The sequence below is a fragment of the Acomys minous genome (assembly GCF_964271855.1).
Source record: "Acomys minous genome assembly, chromosome: 10".
Classification (NCBI taxonomy): Eukaryota; Metazoa; Chordata; class Mammalia; order Rodentia; family Muridae; genus Acomys; species Acomys minous.
The window spans coordinates 101940015-101955948 of NC_140491.1; the positions used below are offsets into that span (position 1 = coordinate 101940015).

A 15934-nucleotide genomic window follows, 5' to 3' on the forward strand; every position below is an offset into this window, starting at 1 on the left:
AATTACACAATGGAATATTACCCAGTTATTAAAAACTAGGAAATCTTGAAATTTGCAAACAGATGGAACTAGAAAAGATCATCCTGAGTGAAAGAACCTAGCTCCAGAAAGACACACACGGTAATATACTTACCTCTAAGTTAACATTAGCCTAACATAGATGTCTTTTGAGATACTCCACCCAGCAAGGGATTAGGAAAGATGCTGGGACTCATAGCTGGACTCTAGGCAGAAAGCTGAGAATTGTATGGAACAGTGGATGTATGGCAGGATCTGGAGGGGTCAGGTGCCCCACAGAGGAACTACCAAGGCCAGCAGACCTGGACCCTGTGGGGAGCCTGCACAAACTGATGCACCGATAAAGGACAACTGATGTAGAGAACCTAGGTTCCCTAGTCAGATGTAGCTGATTATGGCACACAGAAGAGGGGGATGCAGGCTATCTTGAGACCGGAGAGGCTGTGGTCAGATGGTAGATGAGGAGGGCCCCCAAGAGAGAGGTCTAGTGGAGGGAAATAGGGCAGAAGAGAAAGGGAGGGTGGAAACCTGCTAAAATCTGGAAAAGATATAAGCAATAAATATGACAACGAATAAGCAAATTGTCACACAGGTAGTGGAGTAGTAGTCAGCAGTGACTAATAATTATAAATGAGTCTACCAATTTACATTGATGAATCTCCAGACATATTACTAATAAATGAGAAAATAATGTGTTCTCAGTATTACAACTTTACCAAGTTCAAATAGTATAAAATGATCTGTTATAATGAGGTTAACAGATGCTACCCACAAGAATTTTAAGTTCATGGGGCACTGAAGGGGTTTTGCTGGATGGGTGGAAATTAGATAACCTGTATTTTGATAAAATATGTCTACATGGATAAATCCTTTTCTGAATCTCACCAAAACAAAACCTTAAATTTGTTCAATATACAAAAGCCATGTTTTAATTAAAAATAAGTTTTCCACTAGGGTTTTCTCTCCCAGTGCTGCATGATGTGTAACGTCTTGACTAGCTTTCACATTCTTTTTAAAACATGCTTTGAAACTTACTTCAAAACTATATACCAAACCTCTTTATATGTTAATCTTTAATTTGAGTCATTTGGATCAAGTCTTAATACACCTATTCCTGCTCGCTGTCCCAGTTGTTTTCAAGTCGTACACAGCAAGGTAACCATGAGACCTTTAATCAGGCCACTATAATCTTAGTCAAACCAGCTCAAGGTTTTAGTATATAATTTTATAAGGTTCATTACAATTAATTAAAGCATATGATTATAATTCAAAATCAATTGCTATTTAATTCCTATATCTCAACTTTCTTTCTAGGGGAAAGCATTAATGTCAGTACCTAGCACTGTGATCAGCATCTTGTAAATATGTTCTAAAGTCATTTTACAGCCCACACCAGGGTCACTCTTTCCCCACAGCCACCCCACAACCCGAAGTCCTTTGTGCCTATTCTGACTTACGTGAAGTTGATGGCATCTCAAAGTAGTTTTACTTTGCATTTCTAGGACGGGTGAAGATGTTGAACACTTCAAAATATGTTTTTGCCGCTAGTGTTCTTCTTGTGTGAGCTATCTGTTCAGTTAATTGGCTCATTTGTTGATTGGCAGTTCAGGGAGGTTTGTATACTTAAATTTTCACCTCTTTATGTACTTAAGGTATTAACTCCTACCTTAAATATAGTGTATTAATTACAAATTCATTGAAGCCAAAAGTGTGTCTCTGCTGCTGTATGTTTACACCGATACCATGTCTTGTGTTATTAGACAACGTGTGTAAATTTAATAAGGTAATTTAATAGGTAATTTTAATAGGGAGAAAATAGAAGAGAAAAACCACTAAATTTGGAAGCACTGTGATGGCTGCATTAGATGACAGCTGGCTAGACTAAGCAGTAGGTGAACTCATTTACCACAGCTTGCACCTCAGGACTGCATTGTATGGACATATTTCATAAAAGTAAGTGGAGACATAGGTATTTTGTGTGTCCCCAAAATTGATTCACATAAACCAGGTAAATGTGCCAAGATGATGATAGGTAGAAAATATCAAGTAATAAAGTAATTTTAACACTGTTCATTGGATCTCTGAAGAAGAAAATTCTGCTTAGGAATATCACCAAAATAATGTCTGGTTTCTTTGCAGTTGATAAGGGAAATTGACGTTGGAAATTACTCAACCATTGCGGGAAAAAACCCTTGAAATCTAACCTATTTTTATTCCAACTTGAATCCTTGAGAGCTTTGCTGAAATGGCTGTGACTCTGATCCCTTCAGGGCTGGTCATTTACACTCTTCTCAATATCTTTGCTAACTGACCATTTCAGCATTACAGCTCAATTAGAGGCACAGCCTGTTATTTTCTGGATTCTACAACTTGGGTCCACTCCTGGAGAACTCTGAGCTCATGCAATGAGGCCTAGCATTTAATTTCTTTTGCAGAGTTCCTGCTACTAGACTTCCTACAAATTATATGAGATCATCCATTGCTTATCCTTAGGTTAATAGGACTTGCATTGTTTGCCCACACTGAATGTCCTGATATCTTGGTTTCATAATCCAATGTCAAATAAGAAATCAATGACAGAATTGAATAATATACTAAAAAATAATCCATGTTTATTACCTTCCTTATAGCTGTATGGAATTTTTTTTGGTGTACATTTATACTTTATTAAACAGGAAGAAGTTAACATACTAATGAGACATATGTGTGATTACTTTTTACTTGGAGAATTAAATCTTGGTTGAGTACTTGATACTGCAGGCCAGAGAATACTTTCAATACATTGATCAATATTCTGGTTTTATAATTGTTAACACTGAAAGTGCCACTTCATATTACTATGTAGAACAAAACTAGAGGAGAATATTGAGGACCATTTCAGGAATTGTTGGAAATTCCATCCAAATTTCAAGCCGGGTTTCAGTTAATATTTTCTAATTCTGCCAGGTAGAAATTCCATACAGTCTTGTGGGCTGTATGGAATTTCTACCTGGCAGAATTGCAAACCTAAAATTGTCAGGGTCAAAAAGTTATAATTACACGAACTGAGCCTGCTATTTGAAATTAGAGCACATAGGGGCTGATGATGACTAGGAAAAGTCTTCCTGTTCTTGAGAAATCAAAAAATGTCATGAAGAAAACCTGTGAAATGCATACAAATAATTAAAATTTATATTTGTCCTATATATATACTAACACAGTCTTGGGATGTGCTGTACAATCTTCTCATGACCTGTTGGGCCCTGTGGCCAAATCTGTCAGCCTTCTGAGGCCTTGAGGGCAGAACCAAGCCTAGCTCGAGTTTCAGCAACAGTCTCTGGTAAATAATTCCACATAGGAATGACTCCGCATGGTCCTAGCCCTGCCTGCCAACAGCCAAGTAACACAAACCAATTGGTCCCAAAATATCAGGCCACTTTACGTCATATCTCCTGACACCTTATGCCCTGCCCACTCCCTATACTCTATATAAAAGAAACCCACCCGCCACAATAAAGTTGAGACCTCGCTCCCACGAGTCTCCTGACTCAGTGTATTTTTCCTCCTGGGCTTTGTAGAAGGCCGACACTCACCATCAGGCTCAGCCCCCGGGTAGAGGAAAATGGCAGGTCGGAATCCTCTCCTCTTCCAGCCTACCTGCTGAGTAAGAGACCCAGTGACCTGCAAGGAGAATGGAGAGGGCACATTGGAAGAAGAGAAAAGATGACATTAGATTATGGAAAAGAAACTAAAAGCTGAAATCAGAGAGGGAAGTATACTAAACAATCAAAATGAGTGTGTAATCAGAGGGAGTTGAGATAGCTGTTATAACTCACAGATTTATTCAATTAAGGTAGAAAGTTTAGCTACACAAACAGAGCAGAAACGTCAATAGGAGCAAAGATGAACTGGCCATTATGCCAACCTCAGGTACTCTGAAGACAGTAAACTAAAATGTAGACTAAACGTGCGAGAGAATATATTTATATATGTTACACAGCTTTAGTAATTAATTGGAGTATAACACTTTCTTACCAATTTAGGATTTGGAAAAGAATTCAGCACAGCTGGAATAGGTTATTGAATATAGTGAAAGCACTAGGAAACACAGAAGAAAAGGCATGATTTGCACCAATTTTCTATTTCCGACAAAAAAGGTAAGTTGATAAACTCAAGAACTCTAGTTTATGTATGCAAAATTTGAAATAAATTCAATGAACCTGGAGAGCACATAATATTTACATTACAGGGTTATTTTATATGTTAAAGATTCTTAGGTGAAATTATTAGTAGTATTGCTATTTTTAAGAGGAAAAATCATAATCAAGGCTTTTAATATAGGAATGCTTTCAAATTTCATTGATTATTAGGAAATCATTGTTATATAAACCAAAGACTCACCCTTGTCTATGTTTCTTAAAAAATACAGAATGCTCCTCACTTTCCACTATTGCAGTGCATTAGCAAATAAAAGACTTGGGACTGCTTTAGAGAGGTGACATTTGGCTAGACATTTCAAATTTTTCATTTTTAACTCTAGGAGACATTTGGAACAATAGATTTCTAGTTGTCCTATTTTATTGAAAGAAAAAAGCTAGCATGAAAATATCATTCAGACCTGACATTGAAATAAGTAGTTTTCTTGGGAAGATGTATTGTCCACAAATGAAAAAGACTGTTTAGAACTGAAAACCTGTAGGCCAGAACAAAATTTTTAAAAAATCAAATAAGGAGTGGGGACTTTACATAACAGGATAAAGGGAGTCAAATGAGCTGGTATGGTTTAGAAGAAATGCTTAAGATGAAAGGAATATTTTATAATAAGGAAATAAAGAGGCCTAGAGGTGGATCTGAGATCCTAAATCACATGGATCATGTCTCCTTTTAAAGGAAATGTAAAAATTGATGTGGCCCAGAAGTAAACAGCCAGGGAGTTGACCTAAAATCGGGGTTTTTAACGAGATCTCTAGGGTTTAAGTTACGCATTTAGCCATGTTATAAGACAAACATGGTTTTTAAAAATTGGTATCTCAATTTTAATATGGAAACTTATTACAAATAAAGTAAAAATTAAGCAAATGATGAAAGACCTCAAGTATCCAATCACAGGGAAACAAGGTGGCACTTAAAGAAAAATCTTAGGCCAGGTGCTCCACTTCAACTTACATCTAATTGGGTAAATTTGGTTTCTAGTAAGACTTGCATGCCATAGACCGTTTCTAAGATTAAATGATTTTATTAATCTGGTAGGTTGACTGTTTTGTTGACTCAAGTTTTCTCTCTTGAATTTTGGCTGAACAAAAAATTACTCAAGTATATAACACATTTAAAACTGTTGTTTTAGTCCCACGAACTTTTTAGCACATTTCCTGACTTCCGTTGTATATGCTTCCATTTCCAAGAGTCTAAAGAAAAAAAATCAAGTCCAGAATTATAAAATTAGTTAATTACTATGGTTCAGCCTCCTACAAATACTGACTATTACATGTTTCTAGGAGGATTCAATGCTCTCTGGTGGTTTCCCAGGATACCCACATGCGGAGGTACAAACAATATATACAGAAACACACATACATATAAAATAAAAAATAAATCTTTAAAACTAAAGAAAGCAAGGAGTTCTATAACTCATAAAACACACGTACAAATGTGTTTAATCTCAAAATGTGTTTAGATGTTAGGACATCAAGAATAATTCTTTAGAATTGTAAGTATAAATCAAATACAAATGTAAAATACTTGATTGAAAAGTAAGTTAGTTTGAAAACTATAAAAACAACCTGAGTAATTTTTTTATTTACACCGGAAAGATACAATGACTGATAACATGTTTATAAATAAGTGAAAACATAATGAATGCCATGCTTAAAACCAATAATTTCAGGAGAGAAGATGGCTATAGGATACTAAAAGGAGAACAGGTCACTATGTATATGTGAAAATATCATAATGAAACTTGCTATTTTCTACAAGTTATTATATCTTTCTAAACAGCTTTAAGTCTTCTTACTTAAAAAGAAACTGAACATTTTGACCTATAGTTAAAAAATAACACAGAAAACAACTGCCTATGGCTGTGTTTCTTCAAATTGTTTTTCATAGTGCACAAGAGGTGGCTCAGTAGATAATAGTACTCAATACTCCTGCATAGAATGTGGTCTCAACTGCTAGAAATTTTTATGTTTTCATAACAAATATTTTTCTTTAAAATTTTTATTCAGATTATATCTCAATTGTTATCCCCTCACTTGTATCTTCCCATTCCTCCCTCCCTGCCTCTTTCACTGTATTCCCCATCTCTAGGCTTGGGACAGACAGTAACCTCTTCCCCCACCATATGATCACAGCCTATCAGGTTTCATCTGGGTAGCCTGCTTCCCCTTCCTCTGAGTGCCACCAGGCCTCCCCTCCAAGAGGGGTCAGATAGGGGAAACCAGAGTTCATACCAGAGTCAGTTCCTGCTCTCCACACAATTGTGGTGAATGAGCTGTTCATGGGCTAGATTTGAATATGGGCGTCTAGGTTTACTGCATACATTGTCCTTGGTTGGTACAGTAGTTTGTGTATGACCCCATGGGTCCAAATCTGCCAACCTTGAGGTTCTACTTGTAGGATTTCAGGACCCATTGTGTCCTTCTTTTTTATTAAATATTTGTATTTTTTACATATACATTTATATTTTACACATATATACAATAAACTACCTATAGCAAGAAGAACCATGACACACTCAGAAATTATATAAATGTTATAAAATTTTGGTTATTTGTATTTGACAGCCTTGAAGAAACTATCTTTCCTATTTTGGTGTATCTAAAATTCTGAATGTAAATCAGTATCTATCATATCTCCTCATTATCAACTTGAAACATCTATCTATACTGAAAAACATCTTAACCTCTAAACAACTAAGCTCAATTGTAAACCTAAACTATCCGGTCTTCAACCCCATCAGAGATGTGGGCAGGAATAAAATTGACTACTTGAATATACCAGGAGTGCAGGTTAGTAGCTTTACAAATGAGAAGATGACAAAGACAGTTTGCTCCATGAATAGTCACCCAAAACTCTGTATAATGTTGGAGCGTCTTCTTCAACCTTGTGGCCCAATATATCTGACAGATATTTGTGAGACAGGAATTATTGAAGACTTGCTTACCCTGTCTTGGCAGAGTTTTACTGTTTACTCCACCTGTATCCAAGTTTGCCATTTTTTAGGCAGGAGTCTGTCTGTGGTAGAAATGAGTACATTTTGCCCAGTGGCTTGTTTGCAACATTTGAAGCCATCTCCATAAGGAGGTTTTTTGATGTTCATCATTCTCTTTGAGGTAGGATGGGTATTGTCAGGAGTTAACTTGTCTTATTGTCAGTGAATCTGTAAAATGGTAAAAACATTTTTAACACCATATTCTGTATGTCTCTGAGGTTTTTGAAGAACTTGTCTAACTATTTTACCTTACCCTTCTATAGAAACATATCTATGTTGTGATTAAGATGTATATTCTTGTGAACTCTTTTTTTTTTTAAATTTGTTATGTTTCTTTTTAACATATACATTTATATTGTTATACATGAGTAAAATAAACTACATATAGCAGGAAGAACCATAAGACAATCAGGAGTTATATAACTATTACATTCATAGTGATTGGGCCATTTGTATTTGGCAAAGTTCAAGAAACATCTTTCCTATCTTGTTTGCTCTAAATTTCTGAATGAAAACTAATATCTATCATATCTCATCTCTATTAATGTAGAACATCTATCTTGATCTAAAAAAATTTTAAATAAAACATAAATATCTGAGTGAACCAGAAGTGCAGGTTAGCAGTATCCAAAATAAAAAAAAAAAATGACTGAGACAGTTTACTGCCTGAACAGTCACCCAACACTCTTTATAACTTTAGAGCATCATCTTCGGCCTTCTGGTCCAATATATCTGAAAGACACGTTTGTGAGGCAGAAACTACTGAAGGCTTCCTTACCCTGTCTTGGCAGAGTTTGGACATTGACTCTGCCTGCAGCTAAGCTTGCCCATTTTTAGGTAAAATTCTGTCCGTGACAGATAATGAGGACATTTTGCCAGTAGCTGGTTTGCCACATTTGAAGCCAACTCCATAAGGAGGTTCTCTGATGCTCATCATCTTCTTTGATGTCGGCTGAGTATTGCCAGGATTTAACTTGTCTTGTTGAGAATGAATCTTTAGAATAATAAAAACATCTTTAAATGCCCTATTCTGTGGGTCTCTGAGGCTTTTTGAAGACCTTATTTATGAGTTGGATGGGTATAATGCCTCATATTAGAGTGTATATATAATATATATATAACATAATATATATATTGTGTGTGAAAAATAATCTTGGATTTGAATTCTATACTAGTGTATCAGAATCACACTTATTTCACATCAATATACAAAATTCTATACCAATTTATTAAACATTTGTGAACAACAATTAAGGCCTTGTGTTGAGGCGTAGAGTCAATAATCTACCTTTTGTTTTATCTTTTCTCTATATTTCTGTATCCCCCTTCCCTTCCTTTCCTTTCAACTCCTATTTCCTTACCAAGGAAAGGAAGACAAAGGAAAAGAGAGACATCCCTAAGTCCAACCTAGTTTTCTCTCTGTGTAAGACAAATAATAATTTATAACCATCTCCCAGTGAAAATAATCCTCTGTAGACAAAGACAACAAACAGAACGCTGCCCAACCCCCCTTACAGAAGATAGGACATCATTCTCTTAAGGGTTCTTCATGATGATTAGGGCAAGTAGTATATTTGAAATGCTCCCTCCTCAATTGGGGAAAATCGTTAAGCAAGCCAGGGATAGCATTTGTGGTCCATTTTCTAAATGTTGAGAAATTCCAAGCTTTGTAGGAGTCCTATGTGGGACAGTCCGAAATGCTGGACCAAGTGGGATCAGAAGCTTTCTACCAAACTGTCTGATTCTGATGGGTAATAGCAACTGAGATGCCTGGGGCTGAAACATGAAGGATGCAGGATGTCCATGTCCAGTGTGCTGAGGAGAATGAACCTTGTCATGTCTGATCCAGTGTCAGTGTCTGGTTCTTTTTCTCTGAAAACATCATTTCTCACAAGCATTATACAGTTCTAATATTATAATTGTTTGAGGTGTGCAGAACGTACAGAGCAGTTAAGGCTAATTCTTTGCTTATTGTATGAACAGAAGTAAGGCATCTGCAAATCTTTTTTCATGCCGTACTACGTATGGCCTCTAATAAGTCACAGAGAATCTGTGACTAACATGAAGACTCATCTATGCATAGACATTTGTATCTCAGCAAATCTCAGAGCTATTCCCATGTAGTTGGATTCGCAATATGAGATACCTGATTGTTCTGCAGTTTGAATTATTTACATCCAGACTGCAGCCCCCCTCCTTCATCACCTCCTGATCCCACCCCCCCCCATCACTTCCCAATTCCATTTCCTCCCTTTGCCCCATTCCCTCGCTCCCCTAGTCCTTAGAAAGGGGATCCCTTCTCCCCTAACATCTGACTTCGGATTACCTGTGTCCTCTGTGTTCCCTGTAACCTCTTCCTTTACGGCCTGGCAAGGCCACCCCAACAGAGGGGAAGTAAACAACATTAGAAGGCCTGAGTCCATGTCAGAAGTGGTCCCTACTCCCCATATTGTGGGACCTGCAAGGAGACTGTGCTGCCTATCTCCTACACCTGAGCAGAAGGTCTAGGTCGCCATCCTACATGGACCTTGGTTGGCAAATCAGTCTTTGTATTGTAATGTGGTTAACCTGAATTAAGTGGCTAACATCTACTTATGAGGGAGAATATGCCATTTTGTGTCTTTCTGGGTCTGAGTTACCTTACTCAGGATGAATGTCTCGGGTTCTATCCATTTGCCTGCAAATCTCAAGATACCTTTGTTTTTGGTAGCAGAATAGTATTCTATTGTATAAATGAGCCACAGTGTCTTTATCCATTCTTCTTCAGTGGAGGAACATCTAGGTTGTTTCCAGATTCTGGATATTATTAACAAGGCTGCTGAGAACACGGTTGAGCATATGTCCTTGTTGTGTGGTGGAACATCTTTACTGTATATGCCCAGAAGTGGTATGGCTGGGTCTTGAGGTAGACTTATTCCCAATTTCCTGAGATAGTGCCAGATTGATTTCCAAAGTGTTTGTACAAGTTTACACTCCCACCAGCAATGGAGGAGTGTTCTCCTTTCTCTGAATCCATGACAGCAGGTTTTGTCACTTGAATTTTTTATCTTAGCCATTCAGATGGTTTAAGATGGAATCTTAGAGCTGTTTTGATTTGCATTTTCCCGATGACTAGGGATGTTGAGCATTTCTTTAAGTGTTTCTCAGCCATTCTATATTCCTCAGTTGATAATTCTCTGTTTAGCTCTGTACTGCATTTTTTAATTGGTATATTTGACTTAGTGGTGTTTACTTTCTTGAGTTCTTTATATATTTTGGATATTAGCCCTTTGTCGGATGTAGGGTTAGTGAAGATCTTTTCACAGTTTGTAGGATGTAGTTGTTCTATTGACTGTTTCCTTTGACTTACAAAAGCTTTTCAGTTTCATCAGGTCCCATTTATTAATTGTTGACCTTAGAGCCTGGGCTGTTGGTGTTCTGTTCAGGAAGTTGTCTTCTGTTTCAATGAGTTCAAGGCTCTTCCACTCTTCTTCTAAAATATTTAGGGTGTTATGATTTAAATTGATGTCTTTAATCCCTTTGGACTTTAGTTTTGGGCACAGGGATAAATATGGGTCTATTTGCATTTTTTCTACATATAGCAAATCAGTTAAACCAGCACTATTTGTTGAAGATGCTATCATTTTTCCATTGTATGGATTTGGCATCTTTGTCAAAAATCAAATGCCCATAGATGTATGGTTTTATTTCTGGGTCTTCTATTCAATTCCACTGGTCAACCAGCCTATTTCATGCCAGTACTATGCTGTTGTTATTACTGTTGCTCTACAGTACAGCTTGAGATCCTGGATGGAGATTCCTTCAGAGGATCATTTATTGTACAGGATTATTTAGCTATTCTGGGTTTTTTTTTGTTTGTTTTCCCATATGAAGTTTGACTTGATCTCCCAAGGTATGTAAAGAATTGAATCAAGAAATTGTCTTTGGTATTATGGACATTTTTACTATATTGATTCTCCCGATCCATGAACATGGGAGGTCTTTCCATCTTCTGACATCTTCTTCTATTTCTTTCTTTAGAGACTTAAAGCTTTTGTCATATAAGTCTTTCAATGCTTGGTTAGAGTTACACCAACATACTTTATATCATTTGGCTATCATGCAGGGTGTAGTTTCTGTAATTTCTTTCTCAGCCCATTTGTCATTTGTATCCAGCCATTTGTATCAGCTGCAGAAGTTCCTTGGTACAATTTTTAGGGTCACTTACGCATACTATCATGTCATCTGCAAGTAGTGATAGTTTGACTTCTTCCTTTCCTATTTGTATTCCCTTGATCTCCTTTAGTCATCTTATTGCTCTAGCTAGAACTACAAGTACTATATAGAAGAGACATTCAGAGATTGGACAGCCTTGTCTTGTCCCTGATTTGAATGGAATTGGTTAAAGTTTCTCTCCATGTTAGCTATAGGCTTGCTGTATATTGTCTTTATTATGTTGACGTATGTGCCTTGTGTTTCTGTTCTCTCCAAGACTTTAAACATGAATGAAACTTTCTGTGGTTTGGCCAGGTAACCTGAGGTCAAATCCATATGTGTTCCAGACTGTGAGTCTCCTCTCTGCTAGAAGACCCAGGCATTGGTACTTTGTGGGCCACAGTTCAGTCTGATATACAGAGAGCAGATGCTGCAGGCAGGCAGGCAGGTTTCTAGATTTTGGATATTGCGCATAGGCCTGCAAAGATCCAGAGACTTTTCTGTGGATTAGGCAGGTGGCCCAAGATTGAACCCACCTGTACTCCACACAGTGTGGGCCCTTCTCACCTGGGAAACACCAGCACTGGTGTTTTGTAGCTCTCAGTTTGGTCCTTAGGTCACTGTGCAATTATGCTCTCCCGCTAGTCAGACAGTGTGTGATCAGTTCCATCATCTTGGACCCCTCTTAAGATAGGTTATAAGTTCTCTCTCTCTCTCTCCCTCTCTCTCTCTCTGAATTTTTTTTAATGTTTCTATTACTAGAGGCTTGAACAAAGATTATACAAGGCAAATTAGGGTATTGATCCCTAAACTACCAGCAGAAAAAAAAGTATATAATAGTTTACCACTTCCAATCCTTTGAATAAAAGGTATATAAATAATTAGGAAATACAGACAACCAAAGCTGTCAAAACAAACATGTGAAATTTTAACGCAGATTCATAGAATCTGATAGTTTATAATTCAGGGTTTGCTAAACATCTTTTGAGATGTGGTGTTGACATGCTGGATTAACCTAACAGCTCAAGGCATGTGTTGACTGGGCCATGTTCCAGATTCTCATACTTCACCAAAGTCTTTTATCATTTGGAGTTTGATTAAACCGATTTAAGATTAATTGGTTAATATAATTGAATAAGAAATGTGACATATAAAAACTCAAATCCTAAGAACTAAACTGCTTTAAGATTTCTATTGTCCCAAAAGCCTGAGAATAAAATATGTATTTACTCCAAGGAGTGGAATAGCTGGGTCTTGAGGAAGCCCTATTCCCATTTTTCTGAGATAGCACCAGATAGATTTCCAAAGTGGTTGAACTAGTTTGCATTCCCACCAGCAATGAAGGAGTGTTCCTCTCTCCCCACATCCTCGCCAGCATGTGGTGTCGCTTGAATTTTTGATCTTAGCCATTCTGATGGGTGTAAGATGGAATCTCCTCAAGACCCAGCTATTTCACTCCTTGGAATATACCCAGAAGATGCTCCAGCACACAACAAGAAAATTTGCTCAACCATGTTCATAGCAGCCTTATTCATAATAGCCAGAACATGGAAACAGTCTAAGTGTCCCTCAATAGAAGAATGGATAAAGTAACTGTGGTACATATACACTATGGAATACTATTCAGCTATTAAAAACAAGGAATTCTCGAAATTTGTGGATAAATGGATTGAGCTAGAAATGATCATAATGAGTGAGTTAACCCAGAAGCAGAAAGACTCAAATGGTATATACTCACTTATATCTGCATATTAGCCCAAGGGGCATGTCCCACGAAAGCCTTCACTTACCAGGAAACTGAGACAGAGGGGAGGACATTCTAGTGGGACTCTAGATGAGAGAAGCATGGGAGAATGGCAAAGTAGAAGGATCCAGAGGGTCCTAGAAGCCTACAAGTAGAACATTATGATAGGCAGATTTGGGCACAGGGGTCCCGTTCAAACTAAGGCACCAGCCAAGGACAATACAGGCGGTAAACCTTAAACCCCTACCCAGATCTAGACAATGGACAGAACACTCTCCACAGTAGAGTGGAGAGTGGGATATTACTTTCTCTCATACTCTGGTGCCTCACCTTTGACCATGTCCCCTGGAGGGGGAGACCTGGTGGCACTCAGAGGAAGGACAGCAGGTTACCAAGAAGAGACTTGATACCCTATGAACATATACAGGGGGAGGTAATCCCCCTCAGGAACAGTCATAGGGGAGGGGAATAAGGGGAAAATGGGAAGGAGGGAAGAATGGGAGGATACAAGGGATGGGATAACCATTGAGATGTAACAAGAATAAATTAATAAAGTAAAAAAATGTATTTACATAATTTATCTGACTCAGAGTAAGGGAATCTAGAATTCTTCAAGATATTAGAGAAAATAATGATGTTCCTTTAAAAAAAAAAAGCAGAAGAGGTAGCATACATTTATGGTGACATTCAAGCTTACAAAGTGTTTTTGAAACCAAAACTCTCTCTTGACACACATACTCACACACACACGCACACACACACACACACACACACACACACACAAATATACACTCATCTATACATACACATACATATGATGCATACTAGAAGCAGATATTTGAATATAGTAAAACTTGAACTTATTTCAATAATCTAAACATTTATAGCTATCATTAGTTTGGATCAATATTTTTAAAAGCATATGTGTGAAAGAATCCCCAAGATCATCTCCACCTGGTGCCACAGACCCCTGGCAGGCAAACCATACCAGAGAAAACCCCCTGCCTGACACCACTTGGCCCAGGCCGACAGACCAAGCCTAAGATGAACCTTTCCTAGTGCCACACAGCATAGGCAGGGCATAGCACTCCTGAGATTATCCCAGACACCCAGAGGCCCAGGACCCCATTAGGACGAGGAAGTAAGTGGTGGAGATATAGGAGAGAAAGAGAAGCAGAAGGGTGTGTCCACAATGAGGAGAGGCAGAACTGGATACTCAAGGGTAGCAAGGAATAGCCTGATGTGACATTAAATTTGTTTGCGTAAAGTAAATTATATTTCTTTTTAGTATTGTTATTTAGTGGTTTTGATATTACTGGGTCATTTTAGGGTACTTTGTTTTACCACTCATTGGAGAGAGAAAATTTCTGAAAACGTGGGCACACAGAACTAATATAATTAAAATAAAATGAGTGAGTTTGTTAAAGGGCATGAAGAGAAACATATCTGTAAAAACAAGAATCAGCAACTTAACTAGTGTTATCTGAATAGAGAATACAATTATGAGTGTATATATATAAAAGCAATGATTCCAACAGGTATGTTTTTATAAAATTTTAAGGATAAAACCTATTCAGTTTGAAAGTTAAATATATACATTAAGTCTTACAGATAATCATCAAATTCAAACTAAAAATGTATAACTGGTCTCCTGGCTTTTAATCTAGTAAATAGAGTGATAAAGCAACAAACAAAATCTTTTTTAAGGTAAGGAAATAGAGAGAAACAACCAAAAAGCTCTGCATCACATAAAAAGAAATAGGTGTAAAAACAGATTATTAGTAATTGCAATAAAATACAAATGGCGAAAATTCACAGATTAAAGGCTGTCAGAGTGATTCCTCTTTAAGTCGCATGTGTAGATGAAGTACAGACTAAATACTCTCTCAGAGATGTGATATAATCTCCTAACTTAGCACTAAACAACGTAAGTGGCCCAGAGAACTTCAAAGATGTCATTATATTTAGACTATTGAGCTAGAGTGACTATCTTGGCTTATCCAACTGGGTCAAATGCAATCACAAACCTCCTTGTGGAAGAGTATTGGGAGGATAAGAGTCAAAGGAGACAATGAACGAAGAGGTAAGGATGGCAAAATGGAGTGGAGTGAGAAATAGCTTAGTTGAGGATATCAGCTCATGTTTGTAGTAGCTAACACTGAAATTGGTGGCCTGGACATTCAGAAGAGAGTTGAAGCTGTTAGGGTGTAAAAGCAATCTAGGAGTTAGTTCTTTCCCAAGTGACCTGTTCTTTATTGAGGTCTTGCACTGACTGGCTGTGGCTCCCTCCACATTACAGAGAGCACTGGGCTTCACTTGCTTCATTGATTTAAAAGTTAATTTTACTTCAAATGTTACTACACAGCAATTTCCTGGCTGTTCTTTGCCCATAGCCTCTTTACAGAGACTAGCCAAATTGACAAAAATTAGTAACCACAGTAGTTATTCTCTTGCATCCTAAAATGATGTTTTATCTAATTTTTCTAGTTCCCAAATACTAATGAACTGCTTTGTTAAATATTTTTCTATAGTATAAAGCCTAGATTCCCTAAGTCTTAACCATAAACCTATTATGCTTTATTTTCCCTATTTGTAATATATTTTGTAAATAGAAGAATAAGATTCAAGATATAAAACAAAGTAATTTACTTTGTTTGATAAAATTGTTTACTGAGCAAATTTTTATTTATATCAAAATGAAATAGCACATGTGTGTAGGGAAACATATGCACACCTACTACATGTGTGTACATATTCTTCCGGTTGGTTCTTTTTCGCTGGAGGTCTTTCAG

At 37.2% G+C, this 15934-nt stretch overlaps 1 protein-coding gene across 1 annotated transcript in view; it reads left to right on the plus strand.

Moving 5' to 3' along the window:
• Window positions 1-3581: 3581 nt before the first annotated feature.
• Window positions 3582-15934, plus strand: part of LOC311607222 (uncharacterized protein) — a 120934-nt gene continuing 108581 nt past the window's right edge. Inside the window, exons 1-2 of the mRNA XM_084798904.1 lie at window positions 3582-3661; window positions 4041-4154. Of these exons, the coding sequence (XP_084655030.1) occupies window positions 4119-4154 (36 nt within the window). The 5' untranslated portion in view covers window positions 3582-3661; window positions 4041-4118. The remainder of the gene's footprint in view (window positions 3662-4040; window positions 4155-15934) is intronic.